Here is a 21,049-nt window from a genome sequence, read left to right as displayed (position 1 = left end):
GACTAAAGCAGTCAAAAGCAATCATCACCCCTCCCAAATTTTTAGTACAAATTAGAGAACAAAACTTATTCTATGGAATTGGTTTGTTCTTACAGATAACTCTGCTGAGAAATTTTTAGCTGGCCTTGATAGATCTACGGATATATATTTCGGCATTGCACTAGGCTGAGTTTTAAATTTTAATAGAATAATTTGGTCTTGCTTTGTGAGAAGAATTTCACAGAGGAATTTGTTTTGCAATACACAGTGATTTTTAACAGCTTTGGCTTGCCAGGTCACTCACATTTATTAAAAAAAATGTTTTTCAGCTGCTCTTTTAATTAACTGCATATAACCTTCCAGTTTTAATACTGGAAAAAAATGCCTTGCTGCAAGCAATGTAAACTGGCACTTCTGTTACTGCATTCCTTCACAGAGAAAGACTCATTTCTTTGATGAGACATGCTTAGCTTAGCACTCTGTGTGGCATCTGAAGTCTGTGGCAATCAGTGCTGGAGGTTTTTCTCTCATTTCTAGTTAATTTTTTAATAGTCTGAGCATTTTTAGACTTTTGTTCCTTTAGATATTCTAACAAATGTGAGTTGTATAATATGTATAGTAATTTCACACCTCATAATATTTTCTTTGTTTTATTAATACAAAAAGCACTAAATTTATAGCTCTGTAGGTTTTGCTTTGTCACATTTCCTTTCAGAGTCCAACAGCCATTTACTCAATAAATGATCTTACAGTGACTGGTAGAAACAGACTATATAGGAGCATGAGAGACTGTAACAAGAACATGCCTATATTACAGTAGTAGTTAATGCAAATGAGACTGTGAACGAAGTGTTCCAATGATCTCGAGGGTGAGCAGAAGATGAAGTTAATCAAACATGCATTACAACCAAAATGAAATGTGGTCTTCCTCTATGTACTAATCTTTAGAAGGCAAACCTGCAACGCTGCATTTGAAATCAGTTTTCTGATAGTCTGCTATTAACAGCTGTTGGCAGTGCTACAGCAGGCTAAAATAGAAAACTGGAGATAAGTAAGGGTCTTCAACATGTGCTCAAATGTAAATACAGTAACCTGATATAGATGTTATTATGACTGAAAAGTCAAGAACAAAAGCCAAGATTGCATTTAACTTTGGAACTTTGGTTTAGTCCCGTGCATAAATAATTTTATACTTTACCTATGTGGTTCTATAATATTTTTACTTCATGAGAGCATGACGGCTTAAGCATATGGATACCTCAAGAAGGAAAAATACTTAACCAGTGAGGCATGATAAACCAGTCACTTACCTGGTGTGACTGGTTCATTATCAGGTGCTTTGCAGCTTGAGCAATTGTTTCCAATTCCTGATAATAAAATCACTCTTACTTCTCCATAGCCCTTTGATCAGTACCTGTCTTCTGTGGCAAAAGATACAAAATCCCCCCACAGGGGCTTCTTCCTCAGGGTCCTCTGAGACTCTGGGCAAAACAGGAGATTTAAAAAAAAACAGATTTTCAGATTTTTTTCTATAATGCTGATACATGAGGTGACAGACTTAAGCTTAGCCTATACTTATAACTTTTTGAAATTTATGCAAAGATTCACAGAATCAGTAAAAAACCATAACATTTTGCAGACACTTGGCTAAACCCTGTTTTGTACAACAAAATATGAGTCACTAGAGTATCTCACAAAACAGTTCCCAGAATGTCTTAAATATGAAAAAATGTTATTTTCTCTGTCATTTTCTATGAACACTTGACCCTCCTTCCCTCTTAAAAACTTGGGAGGAAAATTGCAGCACAGAATTTAGTAATTTAGCAACAAGAAAAGACAGTTCTATACAGAGGAACACCAGTCAGCTCTCCTAGGTAATGCTATTAGGCATTGTAATAATACATTTAACATTAAAATAATGTCCTAAAAATCAGGAAAAACAAGACCCAAATGATTCATTATTGTAGATTATAATTTGCTTTGGACTATTGACATGAATTATCATTGACATTACATGCACTCAGTGAGTGTTCTCAGGGTCTAACACAAGTGTAAATGTGTATGCACAAGATAATTCATCTCAGCAATCTTCCAAGGTTAGCTGCTGAACTTGTTACCCTTTAAAGGTTGTTGCTTGGATGTGGCAAAGAACTTCCAGAACTCAAATCACTACATATACCTTAATACTTTAAGTAGGAGTCTAGGGAAGAGGAAGAGACAAAAATCCAATGCCTGGAATTTAAAGAACTGAAGTGGAAAGGATAAACCAATTTTGTTAAACTAAAGTATAAAAATTTTAGAACTCTGAAGGTCTTAGTACCTTGAGCTTTTACTCTTTACAAAATGTATAGTTTGCTTTCAATGATAATTACTATTAATATATCCAACACAGATTCTTGTGGAAGTAGAATTTGTTTGTGATTAATTTTAATTGCCAGCAATTACTTATTGCTATGAGAGGAATGCTACAATGGTGTGAGAAAAAAAAATAAATTGTTTCCTGTCAAATATAGTTATGTATCCTTTACCTAGAGCTTTCATTGTCATGGGCAATCTTGAACAATACCTAAAGAAACAATGGCAATTTCTTACCTATCTGTCTCCTGTCCACCTTCCTCTGAAGCTGGCCTTGATTTCATGTTGATATTTATGTGTGCACATTGTACTGGTGAAACAAATCATCCTCTATGTGCGAGGAGCCTATCATTTGGGCTTTAGAGCTTCTTCCCTTTGGGCCTTTCTGTCCACAGCCCTTATCCATTTTCTTCAATGCAGAGTTTTTGAAGAAAATGTTGCTTAAGGTCAGTTGTCCAAGGATTTAATAATTGTGAACTAAGTGATGCTGAGGATTGCAGGTCCTCCTGTCATAATGGTCACACTGCATCACACGATGGCTCACTGGATCTCTTTCTAAGAAGGACCTGGGCCTATTTGAATGAGTCCAGAGAAGGCCACAAAGAAGATCAGGGGGCTGTAGCACACTTCCAGGGGCATGGGCTGAGAGAGCTGAGCTTGTTCAGCCTGGAGAAGAGAAGGGAGATTTAGAACCCCAGGGGGACATTAGAACACCTTCCAATACCTGAAGGGGGCCTACAAGAGACTCAAGAGAGATGTTTTATGAGAGTGACAAGAATGTAGTGACAAGAGACAAGGTAATGGCTTTAAGATGAAGAAGGATAACTTTAGATTAAGCATTAGAAAGAAACTCCTCATTGTGAGGATGGTAAACCTCTGGAACAGGTTGTTCGGAAAAGTCGTGAATGCCCCATCCCTGGAAGTGTTCAAGGTCAGGTTGGATGGAGATCTAAAAAAACGGATCTGGTGGAAAGTGTATTCCTGTTCATGGCAGGTGGGCTGAAATGAGATAATTTGTGGCCACTTAAAAACCAAACCAGTCTGTGCTTCTATCATTCTGTGCCGTATTTTCTGGTATGGGAAAATAGCATGAGGTAACCACGGACGCTTAGTCCTGGCTCCTTCTGTCACAGGTACTCCTTGCGAAAGGTCTTTGTCATTAAACACAGGAAATGTGTTTAAAAAGCCATTTCTTCTGTGACCTAGCATTTATCACCATTGGGGCTGTATATGAGGACATTTCAGAAAGATGTGTTTTGCTGGGAAACTTCATAATCCATATTAGTGTTATCCCTTGGAATATTTTTACCCATGATATGGACTCTGTGTTTTCATCAGTACTGTGGGGTATTGATTTAAATATTATAGGTCTGAGAAACTCCCTGTTTTCTTACATTTGCTTCATCACACCAGTAATTACTAAAGAATACATAAGAAATTTAATGACTTTAGATAATGGCATGTGACTAGATTCACAGAAAGAGGAGGCTGAGCACTTTTAGTGTATTTAGTTTTCCATCCCTGGCACAAGTTTGGTTCTCAACCATATTCTGCTAATATCTTAGGGAAATAGCATTTTAACTAGAGTTAGGAAACATGCTTCATGAATGGCTTGTATATTTTTATTAATTGATAAATAAGCATTTTTATATGCTTTGAAATTTTATTCTACAACATTTAAAATAAGAGAAAATTGATGGCACTGTGTATTACAGTAAATTCATGCCATATGGTCACATGGTACAAGTTGGTTTTGTATCCCAGCTTCCAAATACTGCCCGAAAACTAGTGATGCAGAAAAAGAGGTTGGTATATTTGGATTAAAACTCACCCTGGAAAGAAAAACAATTTTTCTTGAACTTGGATAAACTAGGTAAAGTGATTTTTTTAAAAAAGATCTGAATATAGTTCAGTATTCATGCCACCCAGAGGAACCTAAACAGGCTGAAAAAATGGGTGCATCGGAATCTTGTGAAGTTTAGTGAGACCAAGTGCAAGGTGCTGGACATGGGACAGGGCAACACCTAAGGGGATGAACAGATCAATAACAGCTCCAGGGAGAAGGACTTGTGGGGCTGGACATGCCCCAGCCATGGGCACTCACAGCCCAGAGAGCCACACGTGTCCTGGGCTGCACCCAGAGCAGGGTGGGCAGCAGGGCAGGGAGGGGATTCTGCCCCTCTGCTCTGCCCTGCTGAGACCCCACTGCAGTGCTGCATCAGCTCTGGGGTCACAGCACAGCAAGGACATGGACCTGCTGGAGGGAGTCCAGAGGAGGCCACAAAGATGATCAGAGGGATGGAGCACCTCTCCTCTTAGGAAATACTAAGAGTTAGGTATGTACAGCCTGGAAAAGAGAGGGCTTTGGGTGACCTAATTGCAGTCTTCAAGTACCCCAAGAGAATTTACTGGAAGGATGGAGAGAGGCCATTCCCAAGAGCATGTGAATTCACAGGACAAGGGGAATGGCTTCAAAGTGAAAGAAAGTGGGTTTGGATTAGATATTAGAAAAAAATTCTTTACTGTGAGGGTGGTGAGGCACAGGAACAGGTTGCCCAGGAAAGTTGTGGATTCTCCATCCATGGGGATCATAGAAACATAAACCCACCTAATGACTTAAGTGAATGGTGACAGATAGACTGCAATCACATAATGACAGTAGTGGAATGGAGAGCCATCAGTCCAGCTGAGACTGCAGTCTTAGAAATGCATTTGAAGTGTACCTGCAGCAATGCCATACAGGGGTGGCAAGGACCAGCAGGTTTGTGGGGTACTTGGAGCACCCCAGCACTTGCTGCCTAGTCTTTCTCATGTCTGGATCAAGTGGTTCTGTTTTTCAACATTATTTTCCTCAGATTGCCCAAAATACTTCTAATTCCTCAACATTTTCTGCAGGTCATTTGTCATTCAGATCTCAGCTGCCACAGATTTTAGCAGAAGCATTGGGAAAAAGAGGCTTGGTGGCTTTTTTTGTTATCTAAAAGTATAAATATTGATCCCCTTAGGTCTATTAGATCAGAAGAACCTTATAAAGTGACTTAAATCTAGTAAAAGCATGAACAGATTACCACATTTCTTGGAAATTATTTTTCATTTCATTTGTCTCGTGGTTCTTGAATTGTTGTTATACTAAAAAAGACAACTATTTCAGCTTCAAAGAAACATCAAAACATCAAATCCATCTGATAGGATCTGGAATTTAGCATTCAATTTGAGCATCACATTAGTAGAAAGAAGTTGACTCCCAAGACAAAGTTTAGAGAATAAAACTTGCCAGGTGAGGGATGATATTCTCTCTGAGGAAAAAAATAAAAGGAATAACGAAGGGAATCCCAGTACAGCTGACTGAGTACAACACTCAAGTTGATGTAATAGGTGCCTTAAAAAAGAGCTTCATACCAAATGGGTAGACCACTGAGGTATAATTAAGAATAATGAGGTTACACTGTGGAAAGCACATCTTCAGTTGAGTATCAGGAAACAATTCAAAGCTAAAGTACCAAAGAAATTGAATAGTCTTCACAGGAAACTCCTTGCCTGGAAACTTCATAACAAAACATGAAGCAGTTTGTTTTGAGAGATTGGATTTCCTGAGATGCTTGCTCGAAAAACATGACCCAGAAGATAAATAGACAGTCAGAGTTCCTTTGTTAACATGTTTGAGTTTACCAGTTCTTACTAATGTTGGTTTTTTGTCCTACACATCTTCTATTTGCCCTTTTCCTGGGCTTTCAATACTGTCTTATAATTTTGGACCTAATAGCCTAGTACACTCAAATGCTTCTAAAAACTGTTATGTCAACAGAAAAAGCCAAGTTCTACTGCTAAAGAAAAAAAAAAAGAAAATCACAAAATCCCATTTTTATTCTTTTGCTTGGAACTTTGATACGGGAAAATCTACCCACATCACTTCTAAATATGGAGTTAATCATAGGGCTTGCTTTCTGAACCACTGGAACTCAACTGGAAACTCAAAGCCACAACCAGATATTTGGCTTGAATTCTACATGAAAATTCAGATTTAGATCATATGTTCCTTCTAAAATCATTTGGTTACAATTGACTGGAAATATTTTAAGTAATGGAAGGCAAAAATTTTTCTTAATTTTGCTAGAAAGAAAATAAAAATATCAATCCACATATAAACACTTTTTTCTTCAAATGTAGAGAGTAGGTATTATATTCCTTTTAAAATATCAATACAAATGTTTTTATTTTTCTTCCCTCATTTTACTGAGGTTTTTTTGTTGTTTTGGTGGGGTTTTTTTGGTGTTTTGATTTTTGGGGTTTTTTTTGGTTTTTTTTTTTTAAAGTATTCTTGGGGGAAAAGACAGAAAGAAAGGAGATAACCAGATGTAGATTCTTCTGCATCACTGGGTAGACACTCAGTAAGGAAACATTTTGAAAGGTCCCCAAAAAAATAATTAGCCTAGTATTCAATTATATAAATCTACTGATTTAGTTTTACTTGGTTTTTACTTGTTTTTTTTTCTGATGCTGCAGGTTGGTCTATTCAACACCTAAAATCTTTTGGGAGCCTGTAGCAGGAGCAGACTAGTGGCAACTTATTTCTTTATGATAAAGAAAATTCTAAAGCTTCATCTTTCACTTTGGGGTAACTATGTCGGCCAAAAAAAAAGGGACCCCCAAGTCAGCTGTAGTAAGAATTTAATGCTTAGTTTATTAATAAGCAATAAAAAGGCCCAAGTGAAATCACAAAGACCTGCCATGGAATCTTAGGTAGAAGCACACTCTGGCGTTTCTCTACAATCCTCCATATTCATGGTGCATTCCATCAGCTGTGGTGACACACTGCTTATTTAAATCTGAAGCAATCCAAGAAATAAATTCAGATTCTGCTTTTGAAGGCAGCATCCGTTCCTTCCCTTTCTCCACTTGCTAAGACCTCTTTCCTCAGAGAGGGGCTCCTGTCCTGGGGCACAAACAATAAATAGTTTACCCTTTCCTTGGAACCTTACGTTTTTATTACCTTGCTTTTGCTCTAAATTAGATCCTGCTCAAAGGGAGTTGCTGCAGGGCAGGTCTTCTCTGCTAATTTCAGTGAATTACAACTGCTACACCAAATGCACCTATCTTGTGTAATATTTGGATTGTGCTACCAGGTGAAAAAACAGGACACAACTTCTTGGAAGTGAGGACATTGAGAAGTGTATGTAGGTCATAGCACAGATGGCTGGAGAGATTGCTTGACACTAGGACAATGGACTCCTTTGATGGGGGAAAAAAAGTGCTCCTCCAGAACTTGCCTGTCCCTCTGTAATGCTAAAGATGGCCTTAAAAGATAAGATGTCCCCAAGAGGTTCAATTAATTTGGCTCTCCCTCCCTGTAGTTTCCAAGATGAAAGTGGGAAGACACTTAAAGGGGAATAACAGGAGTACAATTTGCATTCTTAAAAAGTCTAGTAAGTTCTTCATTTCAGGGTGAAATTTATTTCCTTCTCTCTCCCACTATTGCATACTTCTCTAAAAATAAAAACCACACAAAAATTAAAGAAAATACCTCCTCCCCCCCCAAAAAAAAGAATGCTTCAGAATTAGTGCTAAATTCTCAGTACTAAGGAAAACCAACACTAAGATTTTCTATTCAGCCTTAATTACAAACTCTTGGGTATAGTGATTATGATGCCGTGATTCCCTATGTCACTAATATCTATATTTTATATATAGGCCTCCACATTTTTTCTTTTAGCAGCATGGCAGAGAGTGGGAAACCATTTTTTAGGGACTCAAAAAGAAGTCCACAGTTTCTTTCAATATGCAAAGAAGCTGTGCAATCATTAACAACAAACAAGTGCTGCTAAGATTCAGAATCAGGATCCAGAACCTCTCTTGTTCTTGCCACAGAGTCCTAGTATTGTCTGAAGCAAATATCTAACATTCTTCCAATCTTCCTAAAGTCTGCTTGGGGGTTTATTTGTACTTTTTGTGTTAGGAGCACAAGGGAGATCAGCCATGAATGTTTACAACTCACTCAGCTTTGTCCCCATCTTAGTACAGAGCATGGATGACAGAAAGTGGGTAAGAAGTGCAAACAACATGAGCAGCCAAACAAGGAAACAAATTCTGAATTTCATCTCATGTCAAGTTTGTCAGCACTGAACACTGAATAAGGCGGGCTCTAAAGATAAAAACTATCCACTAATGCCTTAAAACATTTTGTCAAAATGCAGACACAAAAGTTGCTGAATTATCACTGACTTTTCAGGGCTTTGGCATCTCTGGAGTTGCAGCAAAGCTCTTTGAACACAGAAAATTCTGTGATGTCTGTGCCAAATGCCTGTCACCAAAGGCAGTTTCAGTTTGCATGCATTATGCAAAGTGCCCAGGGCTGGTTGCAGAGAAATGGTGTAGAATTCTGTCTTTGAATTGCCACTTGCTACCTGCAAAATGAAAGCAAAAGAGTTCCTGTCCTCTTTAGTAACAACTTCCATGAAGATGTTGTTCTGTTTCTCTGTTCTTTCTAACTCACAGCATATTCTTGCTGTGGCTTAAAACTTACTAAGAGTGAAAAGATAAATTTGAAACAAGCACAGCTGACTTTTAGCAATTTCTGTTCAGGCAAGTTAAAGAGCCTGCCCTATTTTGCGCATTAAACTTTTGATTTTTTCAGCGTATGCAACAACAAAGAGAAAATAACTGGTGTTGAAGTGTTCAATTCCCCATTCTGATTCTCTCTTCTTTTGATACAGTGTAGTTAGAAGTACGGTTTCTTAAAAATAAGAGATGTCATTCAGACAAAGAAACAATTTATATGTTTTTCATTGTAATAACTCTTTTTTCGATTTAGAATTCTACAAGCCTTGTATCTGAAAGTGTTGGGAAATGTCTCAGAAAGATCTAAATAAGACAGAACTACTACAACATTTCAGAAAAATTTTAATGTGAATATAGGTTTCTGGAAAAAAAAAGTTCTCTATTCACACTTTCCTTTGACTGTAGAGCTGAACGCTATTTTTCTTGATGCATATTTTCTTGGAAAAGCAGGAGGCAAACCCAGCTGATCTATTTGGATCCTGCTTTTTGGGCTTTACACCCATCTAGTGGTCCCCACGCAGTACAACAGCACAAAATTTCTGTTGCAACAGCAGCCTCTGGCACAAGTTTGTCTTTACCTGGTGATGCAAACCAAAGGACCTCTCCCAGGTGAAACTGCAGTTCTACCTAACAGATTTCTAAATTTTAAAAATTGATTATGTTACAATCTGGGAGTGAAATAATTTGTAGAGGCCTGCCTTGGTTTCTGACTGGAAGAAATTGTTGGTAATATAATATTCATGTCATGTCCACAAAAGGGGGATGAAGAAAATAAAAACCCTGCAAATAAAACCATATTTGTTTAATGCAACTGAATACTTTTGATTCAGTTGAATATTTAAGTCCACTGTTAAATAAATCAATTTAGTATTAAATCTTTATATAAAATTTTCATTCTGTAAGAGGGACTTGCATTAATCTTCATTTATTTATATCCAGTTTTTAACTTTTGTTTTAAAATTCCCAGTCAAGCTCATATATATTTGAAATGATGCTGTCATTGCAGAAATTAGTCTTACTGAGAACAGTCTTCTGTTTTACCTGAAATTGCAGGAATTATCTCCCCTCTGTCCTCAATAGAAAAACAAAATATACAGACTATGTATTGATTAAGAGTTCATGTTTACCTGAAGCTGTTTAAAGGGTATAAAAGTTATTCAGGAAACAAAATATTAATGTTCGGAAATTTGGATATGATGAGCTAAACCCTTCATTACCATTGTGATTATTTTGCCCTCCTGCAATATTTAGGAATTCAAGCTAAAAAGATATTGATTGATAAAAAGTAATAGTAGTCATGCTAGTAAGAATGGAAATGTGGTTATGAACCAATGACACTACGAGCTGCAAAGGACATTTTACTGAAGCATTCATGGTATCTTGATATTTCCAATACATTCTCAAATACCCTTTGTGAGCAGATTTCACAGTCATCACAGAGATGCAGCAAATAGAAGAAATGAAAGTCAAAGAGGAACTCTGCACAGTCCAAGATCACCTAGACGGCTGGTGCCAGAACTCTAATTTGTTGTCTTATGGCTTTCTTAGTTTGTGGTTCATGAAGCAGTAGGACATTTTAAGACACAGGCATAATCAAATCAAATCAGTCCTGGAAAGAAGTGTCTGTGTTTGGATTTACTGACAGGTGATTGTTCTGAAAACTACAGTGAAAAGAGAATTAAATTACTGTGCTCTCTTGAATTTTTTAAACAATATTTTCTGCGTTTATTTTTTTAAAAAAGAGAAACAGACAAACCAACTACATTTGCTTTTCTACATTCAAACTGTAAATGGTGAATACAAAGAAAATAATTTAGTCTGAATGTGGCAGTAAGCCAGTAAGTTCTAGAAATATGTGCAAAGTAAAAATAAACAATGAAATAAATAATGCAACAAAAATCTATCCTCTGCCAGGCAGTGTGCATCTGTGTCAAAATAAGCAATATATCTTTCTTTGATTAGTTAATTTAAGAAGAGAAAAAAAGGTCATAGGAATCCTGTCACTTCAGCAAAGGATTGAAGTGGCAACCTCATTGAAACCTCTGGTCAATGGGAGATAAAACAAGCAGAGTAGCATGCACCAGCTTGTTTCAGCCTGAAGTCTAATCAACAGCTGACTCGCCCTGCATCTTTTCTGCTGTCCTTATCTGTAACTGGAAACCTGTGTGTGTCCTTCAAATGAACACCATTTTCAAAAGAATACTTCATATGGGTTAAACAAAAATGCATAATATGCTGCTAATGCTTATCTATTTTTTAAATATTATGTGAATGATCCTCCGTTGATCCCCCATTCTTACGTGCTTTAGCAGTGTTATTTTTGTCCCCATTACTATGGCAAATGAGCCTAGAGAGCTAGTTTTGCTAATCCACACATTTGTAACCTCTCAGACTGCATACCACAAGACATCCAAACATGAAGACACATGCTGCAAAAAGCCTCCATACACTACCAGGTGGAGCTGTTGGGCTATCAAGCAGCACAGATTGCCATGAACACATCCTCTCAGCACCACTCACCCTGTATCAGCGTCTAATTGTTTGCAGACTCCTGTTCAAGGTCTTTGCAATGATTTTCAAAGCCCTTTGTAGAAATATTACCATCTATGTAAAACAGTGTCTACTCTCTCCTTCTCTTTCTTTCTTTAAACTCGTCCTTCAGCCTCTCTAGAGAAAAATGTTCTCTAGGAATGATAAGCCTCTTTACCACTCTTCATACCAAACACAACAATCAAAAGTGCTGAATCTAAACTGTGGGGTTCAAAGACACAAACAGCTACAGAAGTTCTTCTGCTTGGCCATTAACAAAGGACTCACTGCTTCCATCTGTTTGCAAAACAGCAAACCTAATGCAGGCAGATGTGCTCAAGCACACGCCTGTGCCTTAATGCCACTGCAGCACTTTTTTTACTGGCACAAGATAAAGTATGTGCTTGAAATATTTTTGTAGTAACAAAATATTAGGATTGGGTACTTAATAAGGAAAAAGCCCCCCTCTGCCTTAGCAGTGGGAGACAGGATAATTGGTGTCCAGCTCAGGAGACGTGGGACCTGAAGAAGTAAATAGTGAAATATCATGTTTCTGCTGGTATAGAGCTCGTGAATACTCTACATGCAGAGAAGTAGAAAGCTTCCTGTATTTCTTATAACTTGGGACTTTTCTCTACCAATTTTCTTTTACTTCAGCCTTGGGGGATTTCTTGTTTATCAGTAATTTTAAAGTATCTCTCCTGTGTGGCTTGTGGTTTTTTTGTAGCAGTGGACATGACCAGGTCTTTATTTCTCCATTACTATCAAGAAGCAATTAGCTGTGATAATTATCAGAAGGGTGTTTATTATATTTTAAAATTCTTAGGTCAATAACATTAAAAAAAAATCTCTTTTTTTTTTTTGCAGTTTCGATGTAGACAATGGTACATCATCAGGACGAAGTCCCTTGGACCCCATGACAAGCCCTGGGTCAGGGCTAATACTTCAGGCAAATTTTGTCCACAGCCAACGTAGGGAGTCTTTCCTTTACCGGTCAGACAGTGATTATGATCTGTCTCCAAAGTCCATGTCCAGGAATTCCTCCATTGCCAGTGATATGTAAGTACCTTATGAAATACTTCTAGTCTATAATTTGTCCAATATCAAGACTTTTGCAGCCACAAGAAATTTTTTTTAAGTCAGACTGTAATCACTTATGCCAGTGAAGTAATGGAAAATTGTTTGTTTATTTCTTTAATGAAGATTATTCTTGTTCCTGTGGCTTTTTGAAGGATATCATGAGAGTGCACTTGACATGTTTATGCTCTCTATTAGCTTTGACAGAATAGTAATGATAGTCAATACTGGTGTACTAAAACTGTAAGGAGAGCTATTTTCTGGCTCTTAAGTTATTTTCAAGAGAAACAATACAGACTCAATTAATGCTTCTTCATGATTTTAAGAAATAGATTACATTTATTTCCAACTGGGTTCTTTTAAATTTTTAGACAAAAGATTTACCAGCTGGAAGAAAATGATATATTTGAGAGAGAAAAAATTATCTCAAATACCGTCTTAACTAAAAGAAAAAATTCTAACAAAAGACCTTTTTAAGCTTATTCTGTCCTCTCTCACTATTCTGTGAAGTGTGTATTTTCTGCTACTAAGTCCTGCTTTTCAAGTATATGTGGACCCCAGGTTCCATCTGTAGTGGAAGTAATGCAAATCTCTGTTTATTAGTAAGGTGCCAAAAATATTTAAATGTTCCATCTTCTAGTCACTTCTAAGTAGGAGAAATTATTAACTCTTTTTTTCTTGGTTGGGTTTTCTTTGCCTAAATGGCTCAAACTTGCATGGCCAAATTGGTGTTTATAGTTCAAATAGATATCTAAAATAAAGGGTCAGGCTTGTCAGAATACCACAGTGAATGCTGGCTTTTAATGAGGCAAGGACCTATAGATATTTCCTTTGAAAAAAAAAAGAGTAGGCAGAAAAAAGAATAAGAGTATTCATAAAAATGAGTGAAATTAGAGCTGATATTTAACTAAAAGTCATAAATGAACACTCCTATTTTTTTCATCTTATATAATTTTTAGAGCTGTTGTTTTGTTTAATTATCGCTCTTTTTCTATGTAGAGTTTCAAGGTAAGAACATTTCCTGCCTTTAGAGAAGGTTAGTGTAAGGTCTATGACTCAGTTAAGATCTGTGGATTGAAATACTCAGTAAGCTTTGTGCCAAATGTGACCAGTTTTGTTGAGACAAAATGGGTTAGAACAAAAAAAAAACCTCATCTGGCTTTGTTATAAAAAAAATGCATTTTTCTTGGGAATAGTAACCCCTTTCCAGCAAATCTTCCTCTGACAGATGTCCTTTTTTATGGAGAGAGAAGATTCAAGCTTTTATTATGGCACCTGTACCAGGATAACATTTGTAAAGATTTTTACATTCAGGAGGACAATCCAGCTGACTGCATTGCTTAGATGAGTCATTTCAATGAAAGATTCAATTAGTGCTCCATCCTTGAACTCATAATCCACTTAATTTCCTAGAATTTTGGGTAATATTTCAGCACATGGCAGTAAATTGGATAAACAATATAATTACTGAAACAGCACACATTTTCCCCCTTTTTTCCCTCTCTATTTTCTTTTCAAATTTTTCTGGAAACACATTTACATATAAAATTTATTTGACCTCACATCTTGATAGATTTTCAAAGTCTCTTGTCACAGATGAACCTTTGTACTAAGAAGGTAAATATTCCTACCACTATTTTGGAGGGGAGCACATTAGGAAATGTAAAAAGCAAGTTGTTCTCACCATGGAATACTAATAATTTATCAATAATTCTAATTATAATAAGCTTAGCTGTATCACAGAAATTAAGAGAACAAAAGAGGGAAAAGTTTAAAATGATAAAATAGCATGGAATAAAAAATAAAAGTCACAAAAGTCCTTACGTATGTATTCAAACATAAACTGAATGTGCTTATGGAAAGAAAACCCATTGAATATTACTAAAATAATGAAACGATTCTGATTCAGGACCTTGCTAAATGAAGTGGAAGATGAAAGTGTTGACAGGGGAAGTACACAAATTTTACGTTTGTTTCAAATTATCCTATTTCCCTTTCGCATCTATATACATGCTTAATTATTTTTTGTTTTTTAAACATGAGCAATATATATTACAAAATATACACATCATTCAGGTAATGTAAGTCAATTAATTGTACACAGCAGCTTAGCCTAGATCTCCTGATTCTTCAACCAGCCTCAATATTTCACTTTGCAAAGAAAAAGACAATGCAAAAGGCATACGCTTTTTATTTGAATGGGGTAGAACATAAAGAATTCTGGCATTTCCATTGCTCTGAAATACTGAACTTGGAATAATACATTCCAGTCAGTAGCAATGCTTCAAAATTTTAGTCAGATGTGGAATGTCATGTTAAGACAGCCAGTGGATGGCAGTGCTAAAGTGCTAAATTCATCGTGTCATTATTTATTACGTATGCAGCTCCATCCAAGGAAAGGAACAAGTTGTGCTCAGTTGTTTGCACACCCAAAATGAAAAAATGGGCTCTGCTACAAACAACCTATAAAGCCAAAGTAAAAGATGATAACCAAGGGACTAATACAGTCAGATACTATCCTCAGGAGAAGATACAATGCGAGTCACTATGCTCAAAATAGTAAACCTCACAGAGAAAGCAAATGATGTTTCATTCAGGGAGTTGAGATGGAAAGTAAAGAAACAAGGGCAGAGAAGGGACAGGTGGAAAGTTTTTTAAAATCAGAAAATGTAAAGTACAGTTTCATTAATTAGTTATGGAAAAGAATAAAAAGACAGGATGAATACAAGGCTGGTTTGATGACAGAAGGTTAGTGGTGCAATTGTGGGTGCAGTTCAGCAGAAAAAGCACCTGAGTATAAGAAAAGAAAAGCACATAAATTGGTGTGGGGGTCAATAACATTGTTTTAGTTATCCCTTGGAAGAAATAACATGGTCTTGGAGAATAATAAATGCAGGACATGGAGATTATCTACAGAGATTAGGACAATCTGCTAAAGTTTGTGAATTGGAGTGGTGAATAGTTTAGACAGGAAGATACAAGGTCCAAGACAGATGAGCACAGGCATGTTGTGAAGCCTCTCTGTGGGATTTCCAGCAGAGAAAAGGATGTGCAAGAGAAAAAGTAACTGAATGAGGCAGTGAGGGGTAATGAGATAATATGAGGAATTATAGTTCAGGGTCTGTGATGAAAGACAGGAAAACAAGTTTAAAGGGAAGGAAAATAAAGAATGAAAAACAAAACAAAACAAAAAACAACAACAACAAAAAAAATTCCCAACACAGAGGAGAAAGAAAATAGTGTCTAGATGAAAGATGTGCAAAATCATTATTGGAAAAATTGTCAGGCCTATATTTGAACACCATAGTGAAGCAGAGAGCTGTGTGGATGTTTTGCTGAGGTGGTCTGATTGCTTAATGCTGACATGTTTGAACTGCTGTGGCTGTCCAGAACTTGCAAATACAGGAAGAGGTTGAAGTGATAACACTTTTTATACTCTTTCTTGTTTAGCGATCACTGCCCTGGTTAATGGAGGAATAGATCAAATTAGTAGAGAATTTCTGTTTTAGCAGAGCCCAGGTGTCTAATCAGGTTAAAAAATAGGTTCCTAGAAAATAAAAAGCCAATAAGCTGTCCAGTGCTGCATCACAGCCCATGTTTTATACCACTCTGAAGGGCAAAAACATGTATAATCTCCCTGTGATTCTGAAAAAGCAGACCAGAGGATAGCAGTCTAGACCAGAGTACCAAGACATTCTCAGTAGACAAGTCTGCCCCAGCTCCACTGTTTTTCTGAGTGTAAGAAGACATCTTCTGACCTCTCATTTAAGTCTGTTCTTCTCCCATTTCCACAAGCTCTCAGAACACAGCCCAGCACATCCTGGTTCCATCAGGACTTGGCCAGATGAACCTCACTCATAAAAAAGCAACTGCTGGGGGAGTTTTACAGCTTTCTTTAGAGAAGGTCAGCATTGTTTTCATCATCAGCTTATCACCATAAGTTCCAACTAGTAATATTACACAAAATTTTCTGATTTCTATTAAAACTTGCTTGCATGCATTAAAGGAGCAGATCCCACCCAAGGGACTGCAGGGTCACTGGTCTGGGGATCTGCTAAATGGCCACCACACACCCATTCCCTGACCTGGACAACCTGCTGCTACTCTGTCAGTAACTTCTGAAGACAGCAGCATCCCTCTGCTGCTGTCTGTCATAAAAGAAATAGCAAGAGGATGAAGTTTTCTCCAGGATATTTTCCCTCCAGCTACAGTTACAGAGGATATATTTTCTCGTCCTCTAAGGCAAGCTTTTTCTTTTTTTTTTCTGAGCCAGTAAGGCCTAGTTTTATTAATTAAATATTGTGATTATGACTCTTAAGTTATGGAGAAAAAACACACCATTTTCATGAAAAGTGCTAGCCAAGATTCTAGGGCAGTAGACAAGACATGTGGTTACTGAGAAGTGTAATTGCACTTCAGTTTAAAAATTAGAAATTATCTATTCTCCAGAAAGTTTGCAGCTGAAATTCCTTTTAATCATATTATTTTCTAGGGATCTCTGATTTTTTTTTATTTCATGGTTATTACTGTCTGAAAATGAACAGTTAAACTTCAGTCAAGCCTACTCTAAAAAAGAAGCATTTTCTATGTGTGACTCTGTTTAGAAACAATTTTTAATTTAAAAAATACATTCAATTGCTTGAGATATTTATTTGTTCATGTAAAGAAATGTATTTACATCACTTAAGGGAAAAGAGACAAATATTTTGCTTCGTTGTGTTTTTCTTTTTTTTTTAAGGTCCTTAAATTAAAGTTGCAGGTTGCAGCTTAAATTAATCTAAGTAATTTGCAAGTCACTTACAATATTTTTTTGAGCTATAAACAAAAAAAAAAAAAAAAAAAAAGAAAGAAAAAGAGATTACTCTGTCGTTTCTGGTTGTTTGACACATTTTAGAGGTGGAATTTAAAACAAAGAAATCAGAATGCAACTAGTTTTAAGTTGAATAATAAATTTGTGTTAACTTTATTTGTTGATCAGGAAATTGGTTATGTTGGAAAACAAAAAGAAAGCCTTTTTGCATGGAGAAGATTTTATCTGCGTTTTATTCAGGGGAGAATTTTTGTTGATGAAATGCAAATATATTTTATTTACTTTCAACCAATACAGAATCATGATTGGTTTTGTGTGAGATTGCTAAAACCTTACAATTTTCCAAACAGCTCTCAGTTGTTAAACACATCACTTCCCCTTCAAACACTTTAAATGTTTTAGGTTTTTTTCTTCCCTCCTCTGGAAAAAAAGGATGTTTGAAGGAAAATAAGTTATTAGTGAAGTTACAACCGAAACAGACTGAATTTCTACATCTTTTCAGTCACAGATGGCATGTTCTTAAAAATATGGTACCATAACCAAGTCTTAGCTCGGATTTCAGGTGCATCACAACACCACTACTCCCTGGGCTTGCAACACTGATCATCAGTGGAGAGGAAGGTGGACTTGTGCATTTTGTGTGCCTGCAATACTGGAGGATAGGAGCAGTGTGAGGAGAGGCAGCTTTGTAAAAAGGTAGCTTTGTAAAACACTTTTGAATGTTTTGTGGAGATCTCTTTTGGACTGTTTTTCTGGCTCAGTGATAACCTACACGCCCAGGTCAAATTTATTTCAAAACCGAGAAGAACATTAGCTGTCATTCCACCCTTCAGGGCAAAACCTGAATGTTCTGAATTTTTTTAATGGCACTAATGCTCAGTTCGTTTTAGAGTTCAATCCCTGAAAGTGTACAGTCTGAAGAGCTGATGGTTTTTCCTTGTTTTTCTTGAAGTCAGCTTGTTTCTTCTTACATACATTTAGGGACCTTTGAATTTAGTTAAGGAACCATTTTTTTATAAACATTTTTATAAGCCTCGCTGTGGCTGGTTGATAGCAAGTTCTCTCAGGCTGGGTTGAATTGCATGAGTGCCTTGTTCTCAGCAGCTCTGCTATCTCTTTTAAGGAGGGAATCTTTCAGCCTGCATCAGTAGGAGGCTCACATGGAAAGTCATGTAGTCTTATTCTTCAGAAGTAACACACCCATATCAGTTTTAAACACTTAAGCATGTGGGACAGGGACAAGCAAGCAACCAAATACATGATGATTAAAAGCAGTTACAGGTACAATATACACATTTTATTTTAATTTGCAGCAAGGTAAAAGTTTATGTATGTAAGCTAATGCAGTCAAAACTCACTAACAGTAACTCATTACGTGGCACTAACTTGATTGCTTCCAGTCATGTATGCAAACCCAGTCACTAATTTTCTAAAATCTGAGAAGAAAACAGAACAACACTGTAGTCTCTGATGCCTGTTTGTTTTCCAGCCTTGATATAGCTAAATGATCATTTTGGTTATATGAACAGTCCTATAGTGGCGCTGCTGAGTTGGCCTGGACACCTCTGATTGAGTCCATCATTTTTCTCATTCAATGTCCTATCTCCAGCTCAATTTAACCTCTCCTTCAATGCACAGAACAAAGCCCCACACTGCTGTAGCTGCTTTTCCCCTACCATTGCTTCAGTGACCCCCAGGAGAACTACCTGCTGATTTCAGAAGGAAAACCACCTGCAGCAGTGGCCTCTGGCAAGGCTGTGCTCTGTTTCCCTTCAGGACCGAGTGATTCTGTCAGACTCAGTGGAGGCCAGTTGCTCAGTTAGTAACCCAGCATTCTCATGTAATCTAAAGGGTCTGCTATGCAATGACAGAACTGAAGCATTGAAGCTTGGTGAATGACTAGGGCAACGTGATACAAATTATTTCTTGAGTTATCTGTGTTTTTTTATGCTACACACCAAGTCAGAACCCTACTGTGATGGTCCACCACAGCACTCCCTACGTGATTACCTCAGGCAGATTACTCGAGTCAGATGTGCGAGTACAGTGTCCTTGAAAAGGTTTGAGCTTCTGATAAAAGTAGCTGGGACTGATATAAGAGATCCTGGTGCTGCTCAAACTCTTCCAAAGGTGTTAGGAGACTTTCTTGGTAGATGTAAGAAGCACGGTAGTGTTCCTACAGAGCATTATTTTGGATGGGAAAAAATAGTAATTATTCCTGGTTTTTTGAGATAGTCAGCCAATTCTCATTCTAGCTCATCCAGCAATTCTAAATGAAGCTTCTGGATTTGATGGGTCCTAGTTCAGATCACTGTCTATGAGACCTGAAATAGCCCTTGTCACGCAGCAAAATCTTTTCTTTTTTTTTAAATCTGGTCAAAAGTAGAGGCACTATGAAATGAAAGAGAGCTATTAATGCACAGTGAGATATACACATAACCCGATAGTATGTACCTGATAGTGCCTGGATTAAACCTCAAAGTACTGATTTAGAATTGCTAATACTGTTCCTTTCCAGTTAGTCTGTAAGACATGTGGTCCTTTTGTCTTTCCAAGTCTTGAGAGAGCTTCTCACTTTGGGTGCTATTGCAGTTTAGCTTGAATTAAAATTGCATTTTGGGTAACTTAGCACTGATGTCTGCAATAGGGTAAATTTCAAGAATTCAAAGGCTTCTTTCAAGCCTAATCAAGTGGATCTTCAGGACCTAAGATGCTAAAAAGGCAACATGAAAAATTAAAGTATTTTCTTATATAAGATAAAGGTTGTATCTAGAAAACTCCAGGTACTTTAGTACATAACATGTGTGTATTAGCCAAATGTACAAATTCAATTTTTTTTTGAGGTGTTTTGATCTCTGTAAGGCAGACAAGAATTGTTTTCTTAATGAACATCATAGTGGAGTAACTTGATTTGTGCTCCCTATGAAGTCAATTGGGGTCTTTGGAAAGACTTATATCTGAAGTTTTCACTAGTAACATTTATGCTGGAGGAATTTTTTCTCCCTTTAGTCTGTCTTTCTAAATCTCACTTGCTTAGTTAGACAGTCCAAGGAGAATTACTATAACAGCATTCTTTAGGCTGGGATAATGGACTTCTCAGGTGCTGTGGCTTTTTTGGGCCAATCCTCCTTCATCTGGTTAAGCTCGATTAAATTAACTGTACTGAACTCCCAATATTACAGCAATACTTTTTCACTAATTAGGGCTAGCTGTGTTGCTGAATTAGACAGATGTATCAGGAGGACATAACTGCACAGTGTTACAGAAAATTGTGGTGTTCTGAAACACTCAGACAATAGTTGATGAGAGTCTGCTTCATTCAGGGTCTAATTTCTGTGGTTTCAAGTAGCTCTTTTTAACAATCCTCTTACGTACATATTCGCAGAATTAAAATGCTCTGGGAAAAACAACCCCCTCTTCTATAGCTCATGGCTCTGATACCAATTTTAATTGCTTGTTCTCTCAGCCCTAAGCCCCAGCTTGCTCACAATGTCATAGACTCTATCCCCTGCCTGAGATGCCAAATCATCCCCCAGATTGTGCTTACCCTTTCAAAGACATGCAAATCACTAATAACCCACTGGCTATCTAGGAAAAGGTGTAACCCCATTTTGGAATGTGGGCAAAACCTGAAGAGCTGCTACTTACACTCATTTAGTCTTGGCTTTTCAAGCAAGGCCTAAGCTATCTCAGGGCTCAAAAATTTTTTCTCAAAGTCTTTAAAAATTGAGATGGCATGACTTA

General features: G+C 37.0%; 1 protein-coding gene across 3 annotated transcripts in view; it reads left to right on the top strand.

The window, feature by feature from the left end:
• The window catches only part of PDE4D (phosphodiesterase 4D), a gene marked incomplete at its 5' end in the record, with an annotated part of 314,585 nt that overhangs the window by 202,204 nt on the left and 91,332 nt on the right, over window positions 1-21,049 (top strand). For all 3 annotated transcript variants that reach the window (XM_084225218.1, XM_084225219.1, XM_084225220.1), the window contains one exon: window positions 12,286-12,477. In XM_084225218.1, the coding sequence (XP_084081344.1) occupies window positions 12,286-12,477 (192 nt within the window). The remainder of the gene's footprint in view (window positions 1-12,285; window positions 12,478-21,049) is intronic.

This window comes from Fringilla coelebs (assembly GCF_963513975.1).
Source record: "Fringilla coelebs genome assembly, chromosome: Z".
Classification (NCBI taxonomy): Eukaryota; Metazoa; Chordata; class Aves; order Passeriformes; family Fringillidae; genus Fringilla; species Fringilla coelebs.
Note: the sequence above shows the minus strand (reverse complement) of the source record. Positions and strands in the feature narration are given on the sequence as shown.